Source organism: Vombatus ursinus, unplaced genomic scaffold (assembly GCF_900497805.2).
Source record: "Vombatus ursinus unplaced genomic scaffold, bare-nosed wombat genome assembly UNPS02014839.1, whole genome shotgun sequence".
Classification (NCBI taxonomy): Eukaryota; Metazoa; Chordata; class Mammalia; order Diprotodontia; family Vombatidae; genus Vombatus; species Vombatus ursinus.
The window spans coordinates 117,509-144,831 of NW_020954617.1; the positions used below are offsets into that span (position 1 = coordinate 117,509).

The window sequence follows — 27,323 nt, forward strand, 5'->3', positions numbered from 1 at the left end:
TTCTTTAAATCTCACCCACCCCCGACTGATGTTCTAATAAACCTTGTCTTCGGCTGAAAGAAGACTTGGGTTGAATTCATTTGGGCAGGACCCAAGTATTGTGATTTTGGGGTCCCAGAACCCCTAAACCTCTAAACCTCAATAGTCCCATCAAGAAGAAAACTAGTTAGAATGTCAATTTCATTGTATAGATTATAATCCTTCCCGAAAATTGAGCAAAAATGTATTTTACCAGAAGTGATATGAATGGAAATATGAGATACCACTCAAAACTTTGTCCAAAGCCTTCTTTCAGTGCTCTACCTTTAGAAAGGCCCTTGTCATCCCTTCTTTTTTTACAGACCCTCAAGAATTGGAACTTATGTTTTACAGAATTCGAAGCCACTGAAAAGAATCTACCCTCCTGCTAACTCTGACAGTGCTATGCTTGACTAATAAAATCCACAGAGTATGTAGGTATGGGTGGGGAGGGAAGCAGATGAGCATACACACACAGGGAACGTAGGGAAGGGAAAACGCCCTTGCCTCTTTCTTTACAAGCTAGGGTGGGCTCAATTCATTCTGCTTGTATAGATTTCCCCTCCCTTCTCATGACTACTACTTAATCAACAGAGTGTCCTAGATTTGGAGCTACAAGCATTTTTAAAAGTCATCTAGTTCAACCCTCAGGGCAGGTAGGTGGTGAGTGGATAGCATGCCAGACCTAGAGTCAGGAAGACTCATCTTCCTGAGTTTAAATCTGGCCTCAGACACTTACTAGCCATGTGACCCTGGGCAAGTCACTTAACTCTCTTTGCCTCAGTTTCCTCATCTGTAAAATGAGCTGGAGGAGGAAATGGCAAATCACTCTACTATCATTACAAAGAAAACCCCAAATGGCATCAAAGAGAGTTGGACACAACTGTAAAAATGATTGAAAAGTTCAACCCCCTCATGTTACAGATGAGAAAATTGGGGTTCAGAGATTTTGGTTAACTTGCCCAAAGTTACATAGGTAGTGAGAGCAGAGCAGGATTCAAACTCGAACCCTTTGACTCCAAATTAAGCCATTTTTCCTCTGTAATTATTTCCTCCAATTAGGTAAGGATTTGTGTACCTTGAATAGGTTTCAAGAACCAAGCTGACACTCCTTGTTTTTTTTTTTCACCTCTTGCTCCACCCTCCTCTCCCCAATTTTCTGGAACCTAACCAGAAGATAGTGAATCTATTTTCATCTCTTCTTATTGCCACATTTCCCTGCCTTCTCACCCCTCCCTCCCCCCACCAAAAAAAAAACCCAAAAAACAAATTAAAAATGATCAAATTTCTAGTCAGACCGTAATCTGTTGGTCAATATAATTAGCCAATAAATATTAAGCCTCCACTATGTGCCAGATCCTATGTTAAGTGCTGGGAAATAGGAAAAAGAAAACACCTGTCTTCAAGGAACTCACAATCTAATAAGGGACAGCACATATTAAGCAGCAGTTGTGTTCAGAGGCCTATATAAGATCACATGGGAGTAGGATCCGATGATAAGAAATAGAGAACATGTGGTCCTTCCTCTTATGGGAATCATGGAGAGGTGTGGTCAATGACACTTATCAGACCTAATTTACCCAGAAACAGAGTTGGTAATGCATAAAAGGTATGATTGGATGGATCTAAAAATACTCCCTCTCCTCCCCACTAAGGTGGCAGAAATTGGGTTATTTTCTCCTGGAAGACTTTGAAGCTTCAATTAAAATGAAAATATTTAAATTAATAAAAAAATGAAAATATTTCCTTTAGTTATAGCATTAAGTCAATGTCATCCATTAACATCTCATAATTAAGTTAGTTTATCTGACTTGCTCTGTAGCCATCCAGTCAAATACTCAGGTAAAATTTAATAGGGAGTGGGTCAAGAGAGGTCAGGAACCTGGATTGCACTTTTGAACAGAAGCTATGGTGGGGTTCCGTGATGAGGAAACATCACAATTTTGCCACTGCCAAGAAGAGAGCGTTTGAAGTGAAAGGTATCTGGGTTTGGATTCTTGCTCTGGCTCTGTCACTTATCAGCTAAAGTCATTGAACTGAAAGTTTCATTAGGGCAGGGACCCCATCTTATCTAAATTTATCATGTTTCCCAATTAGTTGCTGAACATTTATTAAGCACTCATTATGTGCCAATAGCTCTGCTAACTGCTCGGGATACAAAGAAAGGCAAAAATAGTCCTTACCTTTATGGAGCTTATAGTATAATGGGGTAACCAACACACAAATAACTAGATACACACAAATTAGGTATGGAAACAAAATGAGCTGGAGAAGAAAATGGCAAACCATTCCAGTACCTCTACCAAGAAAATCCCATAAAAGGGTCAGAGCTGTATATAACTGAAAAAAACAACTGAAAAATGCAACCCTCTCATGTTATATATGAGAAAATTGAGGTGTAGAGGCATCAGGTAACTTGCCCAAAGTCTCATGTTACATATGGGAAAACTGAGGTCCAAAGGGATCAGATAACTTGCCCAAAGTCAGATAGGTAGTGAAATTGAGAAGGTTTAGCTCATCTCAGGGCAACTAGGTGGCACAGTGTATAGAGTGCTGGGCCTGGAGTCAGAAAGATTCATCTTTCTGAGTTCAGATCTTACTACTTCTGACTTGCTAGCTATGTGACCATGGGCAAGTCACATAACCCTGTTTGCTTCAGTTTCTTCCTCTGTAAAATGAGTTGGAGAAGAAAATGGCAAACCACTCCAGTATCTATGCCAATAAAACCCCAAATGGGGTCACAAAGAGTAGGACATGACTGAAATGGCTGAATAACAATAATGGTTCATCTGATTTGGTATAGATGATGATGGGTCTGAAATGAGATCTCAAGCCTGCTGTCCTATAGTTCATGGGACTCATAACTACATTTTACTTCCTTAGAGAATTCCTGGACACTTACCAACTAGTCATGCTCCACCCATGTTTCATTGCATTTTGATGATTAATTCGCATAACCTGTCTATGATGTGTCACTGTTGACAAGGTTAGTAAGTCATCATTGCAAATCATTATATTGAAAGAGGGCATGTAAATACTCATTTATCTAAATTTACATGGTTTCTTTCATTTGTGGAGCTCAGTTGCATATTAGCCTCCCAAGAAGAAATGGGCTAGTAGAGAGAACATTAGATTTGGAGGCAGAGGCCATGGGTTTAAATCCTGACTCTAAGAATCCTGACTGGTTACTTACTACCTGTATGACCTTAGGTGAGTCACTTAAACTCTTTGGGACTCAGTTGCTTCACCTGTAAAATAAAAGGGTTAGATTGGATGATCTTATAGGTACTTATGGATCCAGAATCCTTGGATCTAATTTCTTGGATACCCTCACATAGAAATGGAAATCGGCATTATCATTCTCATTTTCTAGATGGGAAAACTAAGGTAGAAAAAGCTAAACCTTCTCTGAATCTTAGTTTCTTTGGCTATAAAATGGAAATAATATCTATTCTGCCTCTACGGATTGCTATGAAGATAAAATGAAATATGCTATTTATTTAGTGAAAAGAGTTCTGGACTGCCAAGTTTCTGAAAGCAATTTTTATTACTGTACAAAAAGAAAGATCCCCATATAAATCAAAATATTTAACAGTATATTTTTTCTGGTAGTAACAAAAAACTAGAAACAAAATAGATACCCATTGATGGAGGGATGGCTAACCAAGCTATGATATACAAATATATTAGAAAATTGCTGCATTGTAAGAAGTGATGAAAGTGATGAATACAGAGAAACATGGGAAGATGTATATGAACCAATCAAAAAGAAGTAAGTAGAAATAAGAAAACAATTTATATGACTACAATAATGTAAATAGAAAGAATAAAAACAAGTAAAAGTGAATTGTGAAATTTCAATGACTAAGCTTAGTGCCAAAAAAGAGGGGTTGGAAGACAATTTCATGTACCATTTTTTTTTAGAGATGGGGGATTATGGATGTACATATAATACCAGCCTTTTTTGGCATGTTGGTTAAATTTTTTAAATTGCTTTTTTTATTTTACTCTTTTAAAATTCTCTTTCTTCCCTCCTTCTCTCCTCCTCCTCCTCCTCCTCCTCTTCCTTCTTATTCTTCAATAAGGGATGGCTCCCTGGGAAGGTTAGTGAGGTGGGATAAATTAGAAATGTAGGTGATATAAAAAGAAAAGATATCAATAAAAATAAATTTAAAAGAGTGCTGGACTATTTGAAGTCAGAAGAACCAGGTTAAAATTATGGTTTTGCCTCTATTGAGCTGTGTGATCTTGGATGAGTATGAATCGTCTGTTAAATGAAGATGATTATACTTCAAAAGGCTGTCAAAGGTGATAATGTACAGAAACCTTATTTAAATGTAAAATAAATATATTGTATTATGTGAAATGTTTATAAACCTAAGGCACTATATAAACATTAGTTATCATTATTATTAGTGTTTGAACCCAGAGCTTACGGTTTCTTGATTTTCAGTTTTCTATACTTGGGTTAGAATCTCTATTCTTATAGAATATTAGAGCTAAAAGGGACCTTTGAGATAATCTAATGCAATTCCTTTATCTTTCAGATGTGGAAACAAGCCCAGAGAAGTGAAAGAACTTTTCCTAGGTCACCAAGGTAGGAAATTGCATAGGCAGTACTAAAACCCAGGTTTCCTGTTTCCCAGTCTGGTCTTCTTTTTTCTTTTTTTTTTTTTTTACTTGTATAAATGTGACGTAGCAGAGAGAACAGTGGATTTGTAGTCAGAAAGACCTGGGTTCAAATTTTGCCTTAGATATTACTGGCTTTGTCACCCTGGCAAGGCACTAAATGACTCAATTTCCTCATTTACTAAATGAGGATAATCACAGCACCTCCCTCATAGAATTGTTGTGCGTCTCAAATGAAGTCATGTATGTAATTACTTGGAAAACCTGAAAGCTTTCTCTAAGTGTGAGCTATTCCTATAATCCCGTCATGTTGCCTTCTAACTTGTTCTCTAACCACCTCAATATTTTTGTATTAAAGTTGTTTAAACAATGTCTCATCATGGAATGGTGGTCAAAGGCTATGACTGTGGAAGACGAGTTCTGGCAGACCTTACCAAACTGGAAAGATTTTCAAATGGTCTAGGTGACAGCTTGTCCATCAATCATAAGCATTAACAGGAAGGCTTGGCACTAGAAGGATGGTCAATAGGCAAAGATTTTTTTTTCTTTTTTGGCTTCAGAAACTCATGAAGATAATCATGAAGATAAGTAGGATTATAGCCTTTGAGACAGAAGCAAAAAATGTTTGTTGAATTTGGAGCTAAAGATTCACAGTGCAAATCTCAGGTCTGCTAATTAATACCCACGTGACCTTGGGTTCCATCTCTTCTTTCTCTGGGCCTCAGTGCTCTCATCTGTCTGTAAAATAAAGGGGTTGGATCACATGTACCCAGTCTCTTCCAGCTCTAAATATATGAACCTGAAGGACTTTAGACGTTGTCTAGTCCAAAAGTTCCTGACCTGGGGTCCATGGACACCCTAACTGCACCTGGCCTATAGAAGGTGCTTAATAAATGCTTATTGACTGTATAGACTTCAGGGAGTCCATGAACTTGGATAGGAAATAAATTATATCTTAATCATTAACTTATATCAGAGATTCTTAAACTTATGTGTGTCTTGGATCCCTTTGACAGGGTGCTGAAGCCCATGAACCCCTTTTCAGAACCATGTTTTTAATGCACAAAATAAAATGATTTAGATTACAAAGGAAACCAATTACATTAAAATATAATTATAAGCATATGTATGTATATATATATACATGGAGAAAGAAAGACATATATATACACACATACATAGATAGATATACATGTCCATCCATACACATACATAAGTTCATTGGTCCTAGGTTAAGGAATACTACAATTAACTGAAATTTAATATTGACTTCAATTATTTAAAAACATTCTGAGAACAGGTTCATAGACTTCTGGAGATTGCCAAAGAGGGCCATAACAATGAGCTTTGACCTACTTCAACAACTTTATCTTACAGCTGAGGAAAGTGAGGTCTAGTGAGAGTGACTGGTTACATGACGACATACATAGTATACATCAGTACTTGAATTGAGGTCCTCTGTATCTAAAGCTATTATTTTTTTTCCTCTGCAGAATCCTTCAGGCAAAGAAGTAGCCATCTGAGTTGGTAGATTGAGAATACATGTGAAATCATGAAAATAAAAATAATGGTTAGCATTTATATAGCACCTACTATGTGCCACGCACTGGGCTAAGTGCTTTATAAAAATTATCTCATTTTATCCCTATGATATTGGTAGGTAGGTGTTATTATTATTTCCATTTTACAGATGAGGAAATTGAGGCAAAAAAAATTAAGTGACTTGCCTAAGGTCACAGAGCTACTAAGAGTCCAAAGTCAGATTTGAAACTCAGGTCTTTCTGACTTCAGGGCTCAGCTGCTCTATCTATTAACCTAACTACTAGGTTCTTTGTTTTCAGTTCCAAATTCTCTGCCTTCTATCTTCCTCTCTCCCCTGCCCATTGAAAAGGCAAGAAAAATGAAACCCATTAAAAATATGATAGACATGCAAAACAAATTTCTGCTTAGCCTTATATCCCCCACCCTCAAAAGCAAGAAATACGAGAAAATACACTTCAATATGCACTGAGTCCTTCAATTCTCTTTCTGGAGGTGGTAACCCTTTCATCATGAGTCCTTTGGAATTGTCATTGGTCATTGTGTTGATCAAAGTTACTGTCTTTCAAAGTTGATTGTCTTTATAATATTATTGTTATTGTATAAATTGTTTTTCTAGTTCTGTTCACTTCGCTTTGCATCAGTTCCTACAAGTTTTACCGTGTTTTTCTGAAACCACTCCCTTCATCATTTCTTATAGTACAATAATATTCCAACACATTTATAAACCATTTCTCGTTCAGCCATTCTCCAATTGATGGGTACTCTCTCAGTTTCTAATTCTTTGCTAACACACACACACACACACACACACTACTAGAAATATTAAATATATATGGGTCCTTTTCCTTTTTCTTTCTCAAATTATATCAAGGGTGGGGAATCTGGGGCCTCAGGGCTACATGCAGCTTTGAGGCTGCAGGTTCCCTATCCCTGAGATCTATCTTTATGCAAAGAATGTCTTATAATTGAGTTCATATAATTGTGTTGTCTTGGCAGGTAGACTCCCAAGTATTTTATAGTATGTGTAGTTATTCTGAATGGAATTTCTCTTTGTATCTCTTGCTGGGTTTTGTTGGTAATACATGGAAATACTGATGATTTGTATCAGTTTATTTCATATCTTGCATCTTTACTGAAGTTGTGAATTGTTTTGATTAGCTTTTTTATTTTAGTTAACTTCCTAGGATTCTCTAAGTACATCATCATTTCATCTGCAAAGAGTAATAGTTTTGTTACCTCATTGCCTATATTTATTCTTTCAATATCTTTTTCTTGTCTTATTGCTATGCTAGTACTTCTAGTACAATATTGAGTAGTAGTGGTGATAATAGACATCCTTACTTCACCTCTGATCTTTTTGGAAAGGCTTCTAGCTTAATCCCATTACAGAAAATACTTGCCTTTGGTTTTAAATAGATATGACTTATTTAAGGAAAGATTCTTTTATTATTGTGCTTTCTAGTGTTTTTTTTTCTTTTTAAAAAGGAGTGGGTTTGTATTTTGTCAAATGCTTTTTCTGAAATAATCTTATGATTTTTGTAATTTTTGTTGTCAATATGGTCAATTAGGCTTGTCCTTTTCCCAATATTGAACCAACCTTGCATTCTTGGTATAAATCTAGCCTGGCCACAATGTATGATTTTTCTGATATATTGTTATAATCTCCTTGCTAGTATTTTATTTAATTTTTGTATGAAAATTCATTAGGAAAATTAGACTGTAGTTTTCTTTTTATGTTTTGACCATAATTGTGTTAGAAGGAATTTGGTAGGATTCCTTCTTTAGCTATTTTTTTCAAACAGTTTATGTAGTATTAAAAGCGTTCTTTAAATGCTTAGTAGAATTCACTTGTAAATCCATCGAGTCCTGTTTTTTTTTCCTTAGGGAGTTCATTTATGGTTTGTTCAATTTCTCTTTGTAAGAATTTATTTGGAAGAATAAGAGATATTTAAGTGTTCTATTTCCTGTTCTGTAAACCTTGGCAATTTGTATTTATGTAAATATTTATCCATTTCATTGATTGCCAGTTTATTGATTGCCAACCACAGTAACTAAGTTGCTCCAGGTAGATATCTGGAGGAAGTTTTCCCTTCTAAAGCTTGTTGGCCAGTCCTATTCAGATGGACTCTGAAATGTAAAGATTCAGATTTTTCTTTAGAAAGACAATAGATTCCTGGAGCTAGAACTAAATGACTTTCTTTCTTCTCAACTGCTCATCAGGTGAGTGCCAACAGTTGAGCTAAACTTTTATCACCTCGTCATCTCGTGGGGACATTTTTTCTTTTTGTGACTTCATCCAGAGACTTGCCCAGAGTCTGAAAAACGTATTGTTCCAGTTGCGACGTAACTTAGATTGTTAAAACAGTTTTAGAGACAGGGTAGAATGAAAAGTAAATGACAAATTCAACTAACAACTGTTGCTTTATTTGTTTTATTTTTGTTTTTTGGAAATCAGGAGTAATGACTCATTTGAATAGGTCAAGTACTAATTAGGTGCACCCTCAGGAGACATATTGTCCTGTAACTACTAGAAAGCTGGGCTGGTGTGCTTTAAAAAGGCCTTTTAACCTTTTGAAATGATTTCTTTTAAATGGTAGTCTATGGCATCTTTCCAAACCAAAAAACTAGTTCTATCAAGCTTGGATCCTTGGGTTCAATCTCTTTAAAATACCGGAAGTGAAAATCTTTGCATTCTGAAACTCTGGAAGCCACCCCTGGGTAAAAATTCGCTTTGTTCCTTAAGCCTGTTGCTGAATTGTCCAGCTCCTTTCAGAGCCCCTCCCATTAGTCCCTTTGAATTTTCTCACTTAGACCATCTTACTGACACTCCCAAGCTGCCACCAGCTTTGCAAAATCCCTGCCCTTTCGTTTGGCAATGGATTTCCTGTTTCCTCTGTTTCTAGTTACGAATCATTACCATTTCTACTCCAACTTGTTCTTGGTTAGGAGGCAAACAAACTTACCTGTTCTTCCCATCCTCAAAGATAAATATGCTCAGTTTGTTGTGAGATTGGAGTTTTCATGGATTTTGTCTTGTATGACATCTCTTATGCTTTTGGGCACTTAAAATGGGCTTATAATAATGATGGTTCTTGCAAGTGTCTTGTGAATTATGACATAGTTGGTAATGCTTAATATGGCATTCTTAACACACCAGTAGTCACAGTAAGGTGATTTGAGACAGAAAACTACTGATTCACTATTGCTAAATCACTTAGATTTTTGGTAACAGTTACTTCTCCTCATTTATGGAATGGAAATTGAGCCCCATCTTTGACAGGACAGTTCTGTGACAGAATAGCCAATGGCTGAAAATAATGGGAGGTACGAGGGGCAGCATGGCACAGTGAAAAGAGCATGCTTGACTTAGAGTCTCAAGAGACTGGAGTTGGAATCTGATACTTATTAGCTTTGTGAACCTGGGCAAATTACTGAAACCTTTCTGAGCCTCAGTTTCCTTGTCTATGAAGGGGAGATCACAATATTTCTAATACCTACTTACTAGGTTGTTGGGAGGATTAAAGGGATCATGTGATATAAAGCATTTTATAAACAAAGTGTTATCTGCATGTCAGTTAGTATTGTGACTAGAATGCAGCATACTTCCATGGAAAGAAGGCTAAACTTGAGTCATGATAACAGAATTCAAATGCTAACTTCCCTACTTACTATTTGGGTTACTTCGGACAAGTCTTTGAATCTAGTTTCCTCATTTATAAAATGAAGGGTTTGGTTTGGTAGGTCTCTAAGGTTCCCTCCAGCTTTAGAACCTATGACCTGAACATTATTTGGTATAACACCATTAAAAAAAATTTATTTATTTATTTTTTTAATAACACCATTTTTTTATTCAAAATGCAAAAAACAAGTGTAAACTAACAAACATTCAATTTAACAAGTGTTTATTCAGTGCTTGCCATGTGCCAATCAGTCAATAAACACTTGTTAAAGTTTAAAAAACTTGCTTTTTAGCTTTCTTTTATGTATTATCTCATCCTCTTGGAATATAAATTCTTTAACGTCAGGGACCATTTTTCTATTGTCTTTCCTAGCCCTTAGCCCAATGTCTGGCATAAAATTAATGCTTAATAAATGCTTGTTGACTAATTAACTGGAACATAAGCTCTGGAAGGTTCTATTATTCATCAAAAGCTTTGAGTACAGTCCCAGCAGCAGACTATGTCTGTTTTCAGAATAGCTGCCTAGTGAAAGATAGAGAGCTTAATAACAATAGGTTGGTTATTGGACAATAAATTTTTTGGCCATGGTGACCCAAGAAATAAAAGACAAAGAATGTAATGTGATTGCTTTCCATTTTTGTAGTGATGGTGGCAATTGTCAGTCATTTTTCAGTCATGTTTGAGTCTTTGTGACCCCATTTTGAGGTTTTCTTGGCAAAGTTACTGGAGTGGTTTGCTATTTCCTTCTTTATCTCATTTTTACAGATGAGGAAACTGGGGCAAATAGGGTTAAGTGACTTGCCCTCAGGGTCACACAACTAGTAAGTGTCTGAGGCCATATTTGAATTTAGAAAGTTGAATCTTCCTGACTACAGGCCTGTGATGGTGGTAGATGGGAAATATGAAGTTAAGAATGCAGGTTTTAGACCATCTAATGATTGGACATACTATTGTGTGAACTAAATTATATCAGTTTTTAATATAAGTGAAACTTTGAGACAAATGAAATTGTACTTAAATGAAAGAATTGCATCAGTATACCCCAGGATGATATTCTGAGTCCTTTTCTGGTTCTTTTCTATGATAACCTCTAGTTGATTTCATTAGCTCCCATGAATTCAATCATCACTTATAGATGATCCCTAATCTAAATATCAAGCCCTCACCTCTCTTTACTGTAGTCTTATATCTTCAACTTTGTTTGCTGTATATTTCCCACTGGATTTCACCTAGATACATGAAACAACATACCCAAATAGCTTTCTCTGTTGAGCTACAGTCACTCATCTCCAATAGCTTCTTGACATCTCAAACTGGATGCCCCATAGGCATCTCAGACTCAACAGACCCAAAACAGAACTTGTTATCCTTATCCTCAAGCACTCCCCTTCCAAACTTCCCTATCATTTGTGAGGGTACCACTATCCTATTTACCCAAGTCCACAAACTTAGTATCATCCTTAACTCCTCACTCTCACTCACCCCACAATGCCATCATGATGATAATCATCAAATATATCCAATTCACTGCCAAATCTTATCATTTCACAACTACCTTCACAACATTTTTCATCTATCCCCTTCTGATCACTCATACAACCACAATGCTAGTTCATTCTCTTATTACCTCTCACCTGGAGTACTGCAAGGGCCTTCAAATTAGTCTGCCTGCCTCAAATCTCTCTCTATTATTACCCATACTCCACTCATTTGCCAAGGTGATATCTCTAAAGCAGAGGTCTGACTATATCCCTCCCTAACCCTAACTGACTAGGAGGCCTGAGACTCAGTGGGATGGTAGAGTCAATGATTTGATTATTTAGATAGAGATGGATGTACATGATATGCATATGATCAATGGTCCTGGCATTCAGTTGGATTCATTTCTAATTATGCATATTTGATTTAAATAATATAAAGAGTATATGTTTAAGATCTTAATATTTTTAACTACATTTAATTTCTCCAATGCCATCTTCTCCTGAGTCTTATAGAATTTCATCCAATTTTCTTAGAGAATATGATCACTTCTATAACTATTGGAGAAGTGTAAATTTCAAACTTTTAATCATGAATTTGCTATTATAAGATTTTAACTAATTAACTTTCTTAATTCTTTTCATATGTTCCCTTGTGTCATGGCAGCCATGTAGTATATAGTGGAAAGAGTATTAGATCAGGAGACCAAGGTACTAGTTCTTTTTTTGTCACTTACTTCCTAAATATGTGACCTTAGATTAGTCTTGTGACCTCTAAGACTCAGTTTCCTTATATTATAAAATGAAAATTTGAATTAGATGATCTGAGGGCATCAGATGACTATTTAAATTTTAATCGACATGGTTAAAAGACTTAATTTATATTTCAGTTCAATGTGTTTTCTAGTGTCAATGCTTCTCAGTGATAAAAAGAAATATTTTATAAAATGATGAGAGGTAACATCTTTTTTTTTTCTTTCATTTTTTGGTGAGGCAATTGGGCTTAAGTGACTTGCTCAGGGTCATATGGCTAGTAAGGGTCAAGTGTCTGACTTGCCCAGGGTCATACAGCTAGTAAGGGTCAAGTGTCTGAGGTCAGATTTGAACTCAGGTCCTCCTGACTCCAAGGCCAGAGATTTATCCACTGTGCCACCTAGCTGTACCATATAGGTAATATCTTTCAAATCTTTAATTCCATCTTTGCTTAGGTGTTTTAGTTTTGGATAGCAAGCATTTATATAACACTTTAAAATTTGCAAAGATCTTTATCTATATCTCATTTGATCCTCACAACAACTTTGGGAGGTGGTGCTATTATTATTCCCATTTTATAGAGGAGGAAACTGAAATTGAGTGTGTTAAGTGACTTCCAGAGTTAAGTCCAGAGTCACATAGCTAGTGTTTGAAGTAGAATTTGAACTTAGGTCTACCTGACTTCAAGTACAATATGATTTGCCACCATCTACAACATTTTTTTTTCTTTTCCTAATATATTTTTATTTATTTCATTAAATATTTCTCAATTATATATACATTTTAAACGTTTGTTTTTTTTAAATTTTGAGTTCCAAATTCTCTCCCTCCCTTTTCTGCCCCCTCCTTGAGAAGGCAAGCAATTTGATATAGATCATACCTGTGAAGTCATGCAAAACATATTTTCCATATTAGCCATCTAGCAAAAGAAAACACAGACCAAAAAAAAAAACCAAAACCAACCACCCAAAAATCAACAAGAAAAATTAAGTATAATAAGCATGCTTTGATCTACATTCAGGTTCCATCAGTTCTTTCTCTGGAGGTGGATAGCATTTTTTCGTCATAAGTCCTTCAGAATTATCTTGGATCATTACGTTGATCAGAATAACCAAGTCATTGACAGTTGATCACTGTATAATATTGCTATTATTGTGTACAATGTTCTCTTGGTTCTGCTCACTTCGCTTTGCATCACTTCATATAAGTCTTCCCAGCTTTTCTGAAACCACCCTTATCATCACAATAGCGATGTTACACAATAGTATTCTATCACAATCATATATCACAATTTGTTCAGCCATTCCCTGGTTGATGGGTATCCCCTCAATTTCTAATTCTTTGCCACCACAAAAAGAGCTATAAATATTTTTGTACACACAGGTCTTTTTCCTTTTTCTTTTATCTATTTGGGGTACAGAGCTTGTAGGGTCAAAGGATATGCACAATATTATAGCTCTTTGGGCATAGTTCCAAATTGCTCTCCAGAATGGTTGGATCATTTCACAGCTCCATCAACAGTTCATTAGTGTCCCATTTTTTCCACATCTCCTGCAACATTTGTCATTTTCCTCCTCTATCACATTATCCAATCTGATAGATGTGAGGTGTTAGCTCAGAGTTGTTTTAATGTGCATTCCTTTAATCAGTAGTGATTTAGAGCATTTTTTCTTTTTTTAAAGCTTTTTTTTTCCCATATGACTATAGATGGCTTTGATTTCTTCAAAAAACTGCCTGTTCGTATCCTTTGACTATTTATCACTTGAGGAATAACTCATATTACTATAAATTTGACTCAGTTCTCTAGACATTTGAGAACCTTTATCACAGAAACTTACTGTAAAAATTCCCCCACCCCCCAGTTTCCTGCTCCTCTTCTAACCTTGGCTGTGTTGGTTTTGTTTGTGCAAAATCTTTTAAATTTAATGTAATCAAAATTATTCATTTTACATCCTACAATGTTCTCTATCTCTTGTTTGGTCATAAACTCTTCCCTTATCTGTAAATCTGACAGGTAAAATTTTCCATGTTCTTATAATTTGCTCATGCCATTATCCTTTATGTCTTAATGATTTTATCTTGGCATATGGTGTGAGATGTTGTTTATACCTCGTTTCTGCCAAACTGCTTTCCAGTTTCCCCTGAAATTTTTGTCAAATAGTGAGTCCTTGTCACAAAGGCTTGGATCAAAGACTAGATTACTATGGTTATTAACTACTGTGTATTGTGTACCTTGTCTATTCCACTGATCTACCACTATATTTCTTAGTTGGTACTAGATTATTTTGATGATGTAATACACTTTGTAATACAAATTGAGATCTGGTACTGCTAGGCTACCTTCCTTCACATTTTTTTCTCCATTAATTCCCTTGTTATTCTTGACCTTTGGTTCTTTCAGATGAATTTTGTTATTATTTTTTTCTAGCTCTATAAATTTTTTTTGGTAGTTTGATTGGTATGGCACTAAATAAATAAATTAAGTAGAATTGTCATTTTGACTATATTGGCTTGGCCCAGCCATGAACAATTAATATTTCTCCAATTGTTTAGATCTAACTTTGTGTGAAAACAAGAGATTTCCTGAGCCCTTGTTCCTAAATTTAGAATAAAATATTTCTATACTTGTTTGTTTTGCATTTCTTTCTTTAATTCTCTTTTATATTTGATAAAGTAAAATGATTTATAAGGTGTTCTCTTTATAGTTTTTTTTATCTTGGCCTTCATTCTCTTGTCTGGTTAACTAGTTTTCCCCTTATATATTACTTTAAAAATCAGTATCTGCCTTAGTACTTCTTGCTATAGTGACCCCTTGCCAGTGCTTGAATTTGTAATTCTCTACTCTACTAATTGACATCATAGGATGTTGGAATCAGAACTGGTAGGGACCTGAGGCCATCTAGTCCAATCCCTTCATAAATATGAGTCCTTTTTAAAAAAAATTCCATATTAGTCATATTATGAAAGAAAAAACAAAAACGAGAAAAAGCCACAAAAAAATAAGGTGAAAAATATATGCTTCAATCTTACATTCAGCCTACATCAGTTCTTTCTCTAGAAGCAGATAGCATTTTTCATTCTGAATCCTTTGGAATTGTCTTGAATCATTGTACTGGTGGGAATAGCTAAGTCATTCACAGTTGATCATCATACAATATTGCTGTTACTGTGTACAATGTTCTCCTGGTTCTGCTTATTTCACTTTGCATCAATTTGTGCAAGTTTTTCCAGGTTTTTCTGAAATCAGCCTGCTTGTCATTTCTTATAGAATAACAGTATTCCATTACAACCATACACCACAACTTGTTCAGCCATTCCCAATTTATTGGCATTCCTTCAATTTCTAATTCTTTGCCACCACAAAAAGAGCTGCTATAAATATTTTTGTATGAAAGAATCTTTTTCCTTTTTTTTTTTTTTTTTAAATCTTTTGGGATACAGACTTAGTAAGGGTATTGCTGGATCAAAGGGTACATACAGTTTGATTGTCTTTTGGGCATAGTTCCAAATTGCTCATTAAGAGTCCTTTAATTATCCTACTCCACTTCAGTCAATCAAAACATGCACCTACTATGTGCCAGACATTGTGCTAATGGCTTGGGATACAAAGAAAGGCAAAAACACAGTCCCTGCTCTCCAGAAGCTCACAGTTGAAGGAGGGAGACAATATGCAAACAAGTATATACGAACAAGCTACATACAAGATAAATTTGAAATAATCAACAGAGGGAAAGCACTAGGATTAAGAGGGATCAGGAAAGACTTCCTGTAGAAGGCAGGACTTTAAATGGGACTTAAAGGGAGCTAGGGAATCCAGGAGGTGGAGATGAGGAGCAGGAGCCACTGGGGGAATGACCAGTGGAAATGCCTGGAATTAGGAGATAAGGTATCTTGTCTGAGGAATAGCAAGGAGGCTAGTGCCATTGGATAACAGTTGTGTGGGTGTGGGTGGGTGATAAAGTGTAAGAAGACTTGTTGGTGGGGGCGGAGGTGCAGTATAAAAAGAGCTTTGAATGCTAGAGCAGTGGTGTCAAACTCAAATAGAAATGAGGGCCACTAAACCATACATGATGATCCCTGTGGACCACATTAACTTTGAAAAACACAAATTAATATTACCTATTTTAAATCAAATTTTTGTTTACTTTGTTAAATTTCCCAATTATATTTTGATCTGTTTCTGCACATGCAGGGGTACTGATGTGTTTGACACCTTTGCTTTAAATGATTTTACACAGGAGCAGTGGCTCCTACTCCTCATCTCCACCTCCAGAACTCCCTAGCTCCCTTTAAGTTCCAATTAAATCCTGCCTTCTATGGGAAGCTTTTCTTGATCCCTCTTGATCCTAGCCCTTTCCTTATGTTAATTATTTCAAATTTATCCTATATGTAGCTTGTTTGTACATACTTGTTTCTTTGTTTGATCCTGGAAGTGATAAACAGTCAATGGAGTTTACTGAGTAGGGAGTGTGTGTGTGTGTGAGAGAGAGAGAGGGAGAGAGAGAGAGAGACAGAGACAGAGACAGCACTGAGAGCCAGACTTTCACTTTAGGAATATCTCTTTGACAACTGAGTGGAGGATGGGCTGGAGTGGGGAGAGACTTGTGGCATTCTGTAGGACCTGTATAACTGCAGGAAGTTAGTTGGGAATCTCATTCTTAACAGGTTATTGGTGGATACCTTCAGCTAAACTGGAGAGAAAGAATTCCTGAATTCCTTAGGGGGAATCCTGCTGGAGAGAGCCTCATCCTTGATTATCTCTGACCAATGGCCACCACTTCCCTACCCTTTGGTCAGAGAAAGACCTCTTGACTGGATGATTTGGACTCTTTCGTTGGCCTTCAAGTTCTAGTGATAGACTGGATATGATGAGGAAAGGAAGAATCACAGCTTTAGTCAGTCAAATGGCATTTATTAAGCACTTACTATGTGCAAGGCATTGTGCTAAGTTCTGGGAATACAGTGTAAGCAGAAGGAAATATATTCCTGCCCTCAAAGAGTTCACATTCTAATAGGGGAAGAATATACACAAAAATGAATTGAAAAGGGGTAGAAGTTGGGGTGGTGAAGGTACCTGACATGGGAGCATGGAAGAGAAAGTCCTGTGGAGATGAGTCAGCAGTGTAGCCTAGAGAGGAATGAAGACATGTTTGGCTTGGGATTCCTCAAAATGGAGGTTCTAGAAAGAACCAGTCAATCAGAGGAAGAAGATACAGGGGTAGAGGTGCTTCTGGTGGGAGAGAGTGCCACATTCAGACTTTGGGGATATGTATGTGATGTTTTGTACAACTGTTCCTATTATACCACATTAATAAATACCCATAATTAGAAGCAAATCATCTCTGACTATTTAATGTCAACTGATAATCAATGGAGGAAAAACATTAGTAGGGATTCAGGAACTACAGAATTAGCAAAGCCACTCCACTAACCCTTCAGGACAACCCTTAGATCCCTGAGGGGAGATTTAGGAGCTGAATTCTAACCCAGGTTGCCAGAGGAAGTGAGTATTGGAATAATAGCCTCAATGCCTCAGATATATAAAGAATTCACTAGGTGAGGTGAATCTATTAAGAAATTATTAGTGTAAAAAACAAAAGCATCAATATAACATGAAAAATTCTTACAAATAAGCTAGCAATGATAAACTTTTAAGTAATAATTTTGAAGCTAGCATTTGTTTTGATATTTGGATTTTTCCCATCTCCTAATATATTCTATAATACTTTGCTCTTATTGTGACTAGGTAAATTTATGATGATGAGTTTGTTACCTCTTTTGATAAAATAATGATCATAAAGTTCATTAGTTTAATGTCACTTATGGCTTTAATTATATTTATCTTCTCATGTCCTCTTGGAACATTAATTTCTTCCTTAATCACATGTCCTATTTTTATTTCCTGTGAGATGTTTTATAACCTATTAAAAATACCATGTTTTACTTTTTATTGGAACATGAGTATGATGAGGAATGTATGACCCTCCCCTTTCTCCCAAATAAATTTGGGTGCCTACTTCTTGAGGGGGTGGGGATGTGAGATTCAAATAGGTCAATGAGAAGCTCATTATCGCAACTATCACTTAAAGCCACTTTAGGAGATAATGAGTTTCAAGTAGGCTGGTCAATGAAACTAACTGGGTCTCCTCCACCCCAGACAAATGGGCTGGACAATGGAATAACAATGTGCCTAGATATCTCAAAACTCTGAACTACCCCTGCTCCCTTGACTATGTGTCCCTGGTTACCTCATTTCCCCAACCATGGCAGGTTTTCTTCTATACGAATACCTAGCTTCTCCTGGTTGGGGGGCATCTCTCTTAAGGAGCCTTCTCCCTTAAATGACTATATCCCTTGGGAGGCAACCTCTCTTGGGGGGTTGTCTCTCTTTAAGGAGTTGCTGTCTGCCTTAGGGAGCTGCCTCCCTCAACCTCCTTACGCTGGGGTCTCCCTTAAAGGGCTGAGTAGCCTGGTGTGTTATGTTACCCAGACTAATTACTTGATTTGGAGACAGCCTGATCGAATTTTTTCTAGATGACTCCCCACACACACATACCTTGCACCCCAACATTTTGGTGGCCCCTGACCCACGAGTATTTATTGGTATTGAGTTTTCCCAATTTATCTTTTGTTCAAAACTGCATAATCTCAAACATTATATAATTCTAAAAACAGACTTCTGCCTTCCCTTTTCTCTTCTTGTTGCTGTGAAGTCATATGTGATGAATTTCTCTCAAGCTTTATTTAATCTTTTTAAAACATCTGTCATTATACATTTTTTAATTTTAAATTTTTTTTAATATTCTAGATACTTTACAGTGAAGTCATATCTACTTTTCCATTTCCATTTTGTATTTCTTGCTAAATCAGATCTCTCAGACATATTCCTATATTCTGGTAGTTTAAATGACAGTGCAGTATGAATGTCATTTTGAACCCTTTTGATTCTAGCAACATTCCCTCCACTTAATAGAGACATTACTTGGTCCCTGTAGGGTTTTTTTCTATGGAAATGATGGGGTTGGAATCTGAGCCCCAGAAAGGAAAAACTCTGGCCCCAGAACATTTCCCACCCTTGGTAATTCTATTACCTCATGGACTCTTTACTTTCCCACATGGCCAAATCTCTGGGCTATGGTCCCATCAACTGGTCTTTCGTTGTGACTACACCCAATCTCCCCTCTATTGTCTTGCCTCCCTATGGCCTCAGGCTATTTCCCACCCTTGGTCCCACCTAGGCTCCATTTCCCACCCTTGAAAATTCTATTACCTCATGGACTACTTGGCCACTCTCCCACGGTCTTTTCTGTATATAAGGTCTGTCTTGTCTCAATTAAGATGCTCAGATTCTTAGAATCTAGCCGCTGCTTACCCATGTTTAGACTCCTTAAGAGTCTGCCCAATATGATGGATGTTCTAGTAAACCTTGTCTTTGGCTGAAAGAAGGCTTGGGTCAAATTTTTTCAGGCAGGACCTGCGTGTTGTGATTTTGGGGTACCAGCACCCCTGAACCCCTAAACCGCATCATTTTGGTGGCCCGTATGGGGAAACTGCCCAACCCCAAGGTCTTCTCCAGCCAAAACTTGAAGGTATGTAAGCCTCCTCTCCCTCCCTTTCTTGCTCTGCACTTGGGGTCTCTCTCCAACCACCAAGGCTTGGAAGTGCTTTTCTGGCAGACAGTTACGAGACTGTCTTGCACTCGGCCTGACGCTCTCAGGCTCTCGGTCCACTGGGTCTGTTCGAGGCCATGGACCTGGGTACACCTTCCGCAGCACAGAGGACAAGGAAGGATGCCCTAACCAGAAGTGTATCTGTTAATTCCCTTGGCGCTAGGGAAAACTGCAGCTGCTTTTTGGTTCCCTGAGGCTTACTTCCTTCCTTCCCTTTGCACCTCTGAATCCTCCTCCATGGAGGTTACAGGGAAAGTTAGAACAGCTAAAAATATCTTGGCAGATTCTGGAGGTTTTGTGATTGGTCATTAAGGAGTTTAGAACTCCTCCTTACAACCCTGGTCACTCTTTTCTTCCACTCCCTTTGTTTGAGTACTTTTGATTTCGCCCTCCCCCACCTGGGGAAAAGGAAGGAGCGGGGAGGGGCAGCAACTACAGCATGGGCCCCACTGGCAATGACCTTGGGGCAACCTTTGCCTGCGACCTCCTGGTCTCATCCTGGTGGATCTCCAGCTGCTTCTGCGTCACCACCAGATGGGAAGCCAGCTCTTGGGCCCCTTTCTCCCGGTCCATGCTTTGCTCCAGCTGGGCTGTTTTCTCCATCATTCCCTTTCCTAGGCCGAGGCCCTCAGTCAGCTGGGTCTGATGCTGGCACGCTCCTTCAGCACGTGTTCCTTGTCAGTGCTCTGGCGCAGCTCTTGCAGGTGAGTCCTGTTGAGGCCCTCATTCTGCTCCTTCAGCTGCTGGACCAGGCTTGTGTTCTCCTCCAGGAGGGTCTCCACCACCTCCAGCCGGCTCTGGGCCTTCTCCTGGCCTTCCAGGGCCATTTGCAGCTTGGTTCGGAGCTCAACCACCTCTGCCCCTGAGCCCTAGACTGCACTAGAAGCAGTGTGGGATAGGGGAAAGAGCATTGGATTGGGTGCAGGGAGACTTGCCTTTTAGTTGTGGTAAGTCATTGCTCCTTGCTAGGCTTCAGTATCCTTACTTGTGATGAAAACACACACACACACACTTTTGCTACTAAAAATATTGGTTTCTAAAAATTTATAAACTTTTAAAACCAATTCCTTCTTTAGTCTTGCTCTTTTAACTCTCCTTCTCTCTACCTCTTTTTTTTCCCTTCCCATTCTCTTATAGAAGACTGGAGTGTGAGCTGTAGAAGACACTTTTTGGAGAAAATCTCAATTCAATTTCATTTAACTTAACAAATATAAGGGCAAAGACTTTTATTTTTGTCTTTTTATTTTGAGAGTGAGGCATAATCTGTGGCATAGGAGGTACTCAATAATTGCTTCTTGTTAGATGTTGTCTAATCTCAACTAAGCCTTCGATGCTATGGGAAAAAATTGGCATTCTTCCCTACTGTCTAACAGCACTCCCATAGAGTCTGTTTCAAATCTTCACCCTCCACCAGAATCCTGAAATTTTTCATCATATGAGCACCTTTCTTTGGAAATTGTGTCCATTTATCATTCTAAGTTCCTTCATTTCCCCTGTTTTCTATTTTAGTCCCTCCTCCCAACCCTCAATTTTCAATTTTGCTCTAACCTCTGGAGAAGAAGTCAGATGGCAAGAAGGTGCCAGGACAAACTCCCTACTTCTGACCTTGATCTTGTTCCCTTCCATTCCCTTTGGGAATCTGCTCCCATAAATCATTGCCCCTCTCCTAGCTTCTGGCCCTCTTTATCACTTGGCTCTTTTCCTTTGCCTACAAATGTGTTCAGGTGTCCCTCATTCTCAAGCAATCTTCACTAGATTACAACTAGAACTTGAAGGGAACTCAGAGGTCATATAGTTCAACTCCTTCACTTTGGAGATGAGCATAGCGAGGACCAATGAAATAAATTACTTACTCAAGAAGGCTTAGGGTATGGTATTCCAGGAATATTGAGATTGCAATGGAGTGGAGGTGGTGTATTAGATAGGGTCACTGTCTTAAGATAGTGAAGAAGCTTGAAGAAGCTCACAAATATATTAGGGGAGATGGACATTGGCACAGATGAGTTGAATACAAAATAGAATATGTTAAATTCATGAAAAAAAGACAATTTTGTAACTCCTGTTTCCCTGTAAATGAAGATCTTTCCAAATGTAAAAATGAAATTTTCAAATGTTAGTTATGATATATTTATTTTTAATTTTTAAAAATTTTGAACTTAAACTCTGAAAAAGGGACTAGTTCCATATACACAACACAAGACAAAAAGATTGTATATATAACTCTATTTCATCCTACTTGCTTTAAAAAAGTATATAATAAAGGCCATGTGTTATTTTCAAAATTGTCCTTATTTGTGCTTTCTTCTTAGTAGCTTCTGTTTCCTTCTGTGCATTTAAAAAAAAAATTTCAATTCCTTGCTTTTTTTTCATCATTATCGCAAATCGCCAATTAAAGACCAAGAAGAAGAAAGAACAAAGAGGAGGAACAAATCCTTGTAACAAATATTAACAAACAAAATGAATCTATACAGTAGTCACATTCAAAAATGTGTGTCTCTTTCTGTAGCTTGAATGCATCCCCTTTTTATTAGGATATAGGTAATGTGCTTCACAATGGGTCCTCTGGAAACATGATCAGTCCTTGCATTGATCATGCTTCATAAGTCTTTCAAAGCTGTTTTTTTCTTTCCAGTGTTGTCCCTGTGCAAATTGTTGTCCTGGTTCTATTCCACTTTGCATCAGAGAACCAGAGGTCTCTTTCATCATCTTTTATAGCACAATAATATTCCATTACATTCATATACTATAATATGTTCAGCCATTTCCCAATTGTCCAAAATGCTCCCTTAGATTCTAGTTCTTTTTCACTTTTGATCCCTTCTTCAGATTTAGGAAGTTGGTTTTGCTTACATCCCTCCATATTCCCACTTGTTTTCTTGTTGGGTATGATATATTTGTCTAGAAAACTGAATGTGTTCAACCCTCTTATATGTTTCAGATAAGAGTGAAGGTCACTTGATGCCCACTTCCCTCACCCTTTTTTCCACGTTTGTGTACTTTTCTCATATACCCCAATTATGAGAAATAGCAAGTTCTACCCTGTTCTTTTTCCTTTATATGCTAGTGTATTTACTTTTCTTTCTCTTTTTCATCTCAAAACCCTTAGAATAGAACCCATCTACCTTGGGGTCCTGATTTTCTTATTGGATTCCCTCAGTATCCATTGAAGACATTGAGGTTCTGAAGGGACACTTGTTTCTTCTCCATCTAATAGAATGGTAGCACTGTGTCATCATAAATTCCCTTACAATAGCTCAAATATGTTTACCTCTCTAGGTTTTTCTTGACTTATGTTTTTATTTCAAAGTTCTTACTCAGCTCTGGTATTTTTTTTTTTTTTAATATCAGAAGTGTCGGAAAGTCCTTAGTTTTATTAGAGATTCATTTTGTTCTCTGTAGGATTATACTCAACTTTGCAGTGTAAGTTATTCTTAGGGTTTAAGCCCATTATCTTTTGTTTTTTTAATTATTATATCTGAAGATCTCTTGTGTGATTCTGATGGTCATTTCCTCAGTACCTGAATTGCTTCTTTATGGATTCTTGCAGTATTTTTTTCTTTTTCATCTAAAGTCAGATTTGTTGGTATTTGGGAGCGTAACTAATTGACTCTTGGACTCATAGCCACATGACTACTTGTAAATTGGCAGAGTATTTTTTTCTTTGGGAACTCTGGATTTTGACTATGATATTCATGGGACTTTTCCTTTTAGGGTTTCTTTCAGGAGGTGATTGATGGATTCTTCTCTATCTTCACTTTGTTCTCTGGTTCTAATAGATCTGGGCAATTTTCTTTTGATGAATTCTTTTTTTCTTTTGGCTAGGCAACGGGGTTAAGTGACTTGCCCAGGGTCACACAGCCAGTAAGTGCTAAGTGTCTGAGGCTGGATTTGAACTCAGGTCTGACTCCAGGGCTGGTACTCTATCCACTGCGCCACCTATCTGCCCCGTTGATGAATTCTTAAAATATGGTATCCAAGACTTTTAAAAATCATAATTTTCTTAGAGTACACTGATTCTTAAATTATCCCTCCTTGATCTATTTTCCAGGTTGGTTGTTTTGATATTGAATTTCTTATATTTTCTTCATTTTTTTTTTATCTTTGGATTTGGCTCTAACTTTTCTTGCTGTCTCATGGAGTCATTGATTTCTCTTTGGTTTACTCCTTTTTTAAAAATTCAAATTCAATTTTTTTTTTACTCAACAAAAACCCATTTTTCTCCCTCCTACTTCCTTTCCTCCATTTGGAAAAAAAAACAGAAAAAAAAACTATTACAGTTTTCAAGGAGTCTGTTACTTGGGTAAGGTTCACCACTTTGTCTTCTAAGCTAGTTTTCTTTTTTCTAGTTCTTTCTTCTAGAACTTTTATTTCAGTTTTTATCTCTTGTGTTATTTCTTCTACTTTTCATGTAGTCTTTGTGAAAATTCCATTATTTGCTTTGAGTCTCTAGGTGTTTATAGTTGTTACAGAGAAATTTTTTCCTTTTTTTCCGGGGAATCTATAAATCTATAATTTTTTAAAATACCATTTGGGGACTTCTTTGATTTTCTCCTCTCTTCAGTTTTAGTCCCTAAAGTGTGGCTTAGGGCCAGGCTCAGTCCCTTGCTGCACTTTTGGGTGGAGTAGTTAGTCCTTTTGGGTCTTACCCTGTGTCCCCTGGTTCTTGCACTTATCTCTACTTCTTGGGGTTAGGCCTCTCCCCAACTCCACCACCCTTCAATTCTTTGAGAATAAGATTTCCTGATTTCCAGGTCTTTCTGTGGCACCTCAGGATACAGTGTTTAAGAGACTTAGGTACCTCTGGGCATCTGGGCTGTTCTGAGTGCTGCCATGTTGCACTGATTGCTACTGTCCCAGGGCTTCCAAGATCCCAACCCTGGGATCTTCTGACAACTCTGAGGATTTCTGGGAAGGTGCTTATGGACATAACATCCTTCAGGTCACATACATATCTCTGGCTTATCTTTGGTCACACTGGGAGGCTGCTGGTTTTGTTGCCTGTGCTCTCACTGTCTTTGCTAGCAGTCCTCTTTTCTATAGTAATAACATTGTAAAGATGAACAACTTTGAAAAATTTAAGAATTCTGATCAATGATCTAGCCATGATTCCAGAGGACCAATGATATAATGTTGCTACCCACCTTCTGACCAAGAGGTGAAGGATTAAGGGGCTATAGAATTAAATGTATGTAAATGTTTTGGGTGTAGCCAATATGAGAGTTTGTTTTGCTTGACTATGCATATTTATTATTGTTTTTTTTTTCTGTGAGGGAAAGGGAATGAATGCTTTTAATTGAAAACAAATTTAATTAAAAAGAGGATGTGGCACAAAGAGAAGCCCAGGAGGCCCTCAGTTGAAACAGCTGGGGGGTTAATTGGGTTTTTTAAACACATGACTCCAGGAAGTGTGACATTCTGGGGTCTATTTTTTGGTCCTCATTTGCCATCCTGGCATAAGTCTTACAAGGGCTAGTGTTGTGTAGTGGAAAGAACATTGGACTTGGAGTCTTAGCAGAACTAGGATCAAGTCCCTGCTCTGCCACTCTATGTGTGATTTTGAGTAAGTCATTGATTTTCACAAAGCTTTGGTTTCCTTAATGGTATACCTAATGGTATCAAATTTAACTTTCTTGCCTCAATTGGTTATTGAAGATCAGGTAAGTTGGTATGTGTAAAGTGTCTTAAAATCAACCACATGTCAAATAAAGTGCTACATAATTGTGAACTCATATTCTCATTTAGAGGTCCCCAAAGTCAGCAGCAACACCTTTGTCTTCATCAAGACAAACATTTGCTCCTTATTTGTAACTTATCTGAAATTTCTCTGGATTCCTGAGGGGCAGCTGAAATTATGTTCAATGGCTAGTTATGTTGAAAATTCAGAAGGCTCCTGAGGTCAAATACAGCCAAAAGGTCCACATTAGTGACAAATATTAGTGACATGAGGACATTACAGATGGAAGTCATAGTCGGACTCAGTACCAGCATATATTCACTTATGATAAAGAGAAGTCCTATTAGAGAGATGGGATGTGGATTATCCTTCAAACTAAGAATTTTTTTTCCTATCTCACTAAAAATCTAGAACTGAAGCTATCTCAGATCTCTAACAAGAATACCTTCATAGGACATTGAAAATATTTTATAGGATAAGAAAGTGCTTTTTCTTTTAAAAAAAAAAGCCACATTTTAGGGACTAAAACTGAAGATGAGAAAATCAAAGAAGTTCCCAAGAAATTCTCTCTGAAAGACAATGTAGATATCATCTGTTCCAGCTCTGGCACTTTGAAGGGTGGAGAACCAAGGATCAAAAGGGAAGAGACTGGCCCCAAGGCCACACAAGTAAAACTTGAGTTTACACTTTATTTTGCTGACTCCAAAGCCAGTTTTCCCTGTTGAAGACCAGTTCCTTTAATCACTTTAGGTTGCCTAAGGTTTGAAGCAATTTACTGTTTACTTTCTAGAAGAGTCACACCCTTCAGTATGTCAAAGCAAACCACATTTGCTGTGACGTCATGTCGAGTTAACAAGTCAACAAGCACTTATTAAGTGTTTACTGTGTTCTAGGCTGTGCTAAGAAGTGCTCATACAACTGTTTCTGTCTGACCGGTGGTAGAACCTTCCACGTTCATATTGGTCTTATCAGCCACGGTCAGCCACATTGTACCTCAATCCCAACATAGTGATATCATTTTGGTCCTCTTGAGAATGAAAGATGACAGCCAACTAACCAAGTATTGGAAATATGATACCAAGCAGAAAGCTAGTTCCTGTCCTTAAGGAGCTTATGTTCTAGTTGGGGAAGACAATAAAGAAAAGGAAGCTAACAGGTAGGGAGAGGGGCAGCATGGTAGAGAAAGTCTGGAGAGTCAAGAGTGCTATCTGGAAGATACAGCAGGCCTGGGTCTCCTTAAAGTGGAGCTTCTAGGAAGTTAAAGGGAAAGGTTGAAGGAATAGACAGTACTTAATGATAATAACAATAACAACAACAACAATATCAACAACAGCTACCATTTATACTGTGCCTACTATGCACTAGGCACTGTGCTAAGTACTTTACAAATATTATCTTGTTTGATCTGAAAAGCAACCCTGGGAGGTAGGGAATAGTAGTATTCCCATGTTGTAATAAAACTGAGGCAAGCAGAGCTTAAGTGACTTGCCCATGGTCACAGGTAAATTAGTGTCTGACGATGGATGTGAATTCAAGTCTTCCTGACTCCAGGCTGGTAAAAGGTTTTTTTTTTATAATTTTAAAATTTTTTTTCAATTAACAATATGAGGGGGCAGAAGTAGAGGGTTTTTCTTGGCACCTTTTTGTCAAATTATCACCTCTTCAAGGTATCATCTCTGCTCAGAGTTAGAGCAAAGGAAGAGAAGATACATGAAAATTGTTGGGAGGGATAGTGTGGGGAAAGGGGAGATTGAAATACAAAATAAGGACAATGAGGGAACTTAAAATGAGGGCTGGACATTATTTCCTCAGAAAAGTAGTAGAGTAACTTATCTGATAAGAGTCCACAGGATTCTAGTGGAAGGTGGGGAAGATTTGG

General features: G+C 37.4%; 1 protein-coding gene across 2 annotated transcripts in view; it reads left to right on the top strand.

The window, feature by feature from the left end:
• Window positions 1-3,092: 3,092 nt before the first annotated feature.
• The window catches only part of SPAM1 (sperm adhesion molecule 1), a 64,906-nt gene continuing 40,675 nt past the window's right edge, over window positions 3,093-27,323 (top strand). The window contains exons 1-2 of one of the 2 annotated variants that reach the window (XM_027840191.1): window positions 3,093-3,228; window positions 4,566-4,615. In XM_027840191.1, coding sequence (XP_027695992.1) covers window positions 4,566-4,615 — 50 coding nt within the window. In that variant the 5' untranslated portion in view covers window positions 3,093-3,228. Of the gene's footprint in view, window positions 3,229-3,760; window positions 3,791-4,565; window positions 4,616-27,323 lie in introns of those variants that run through there. The other variant, XM_027840192.1, reaches the window with a different exon arrangement.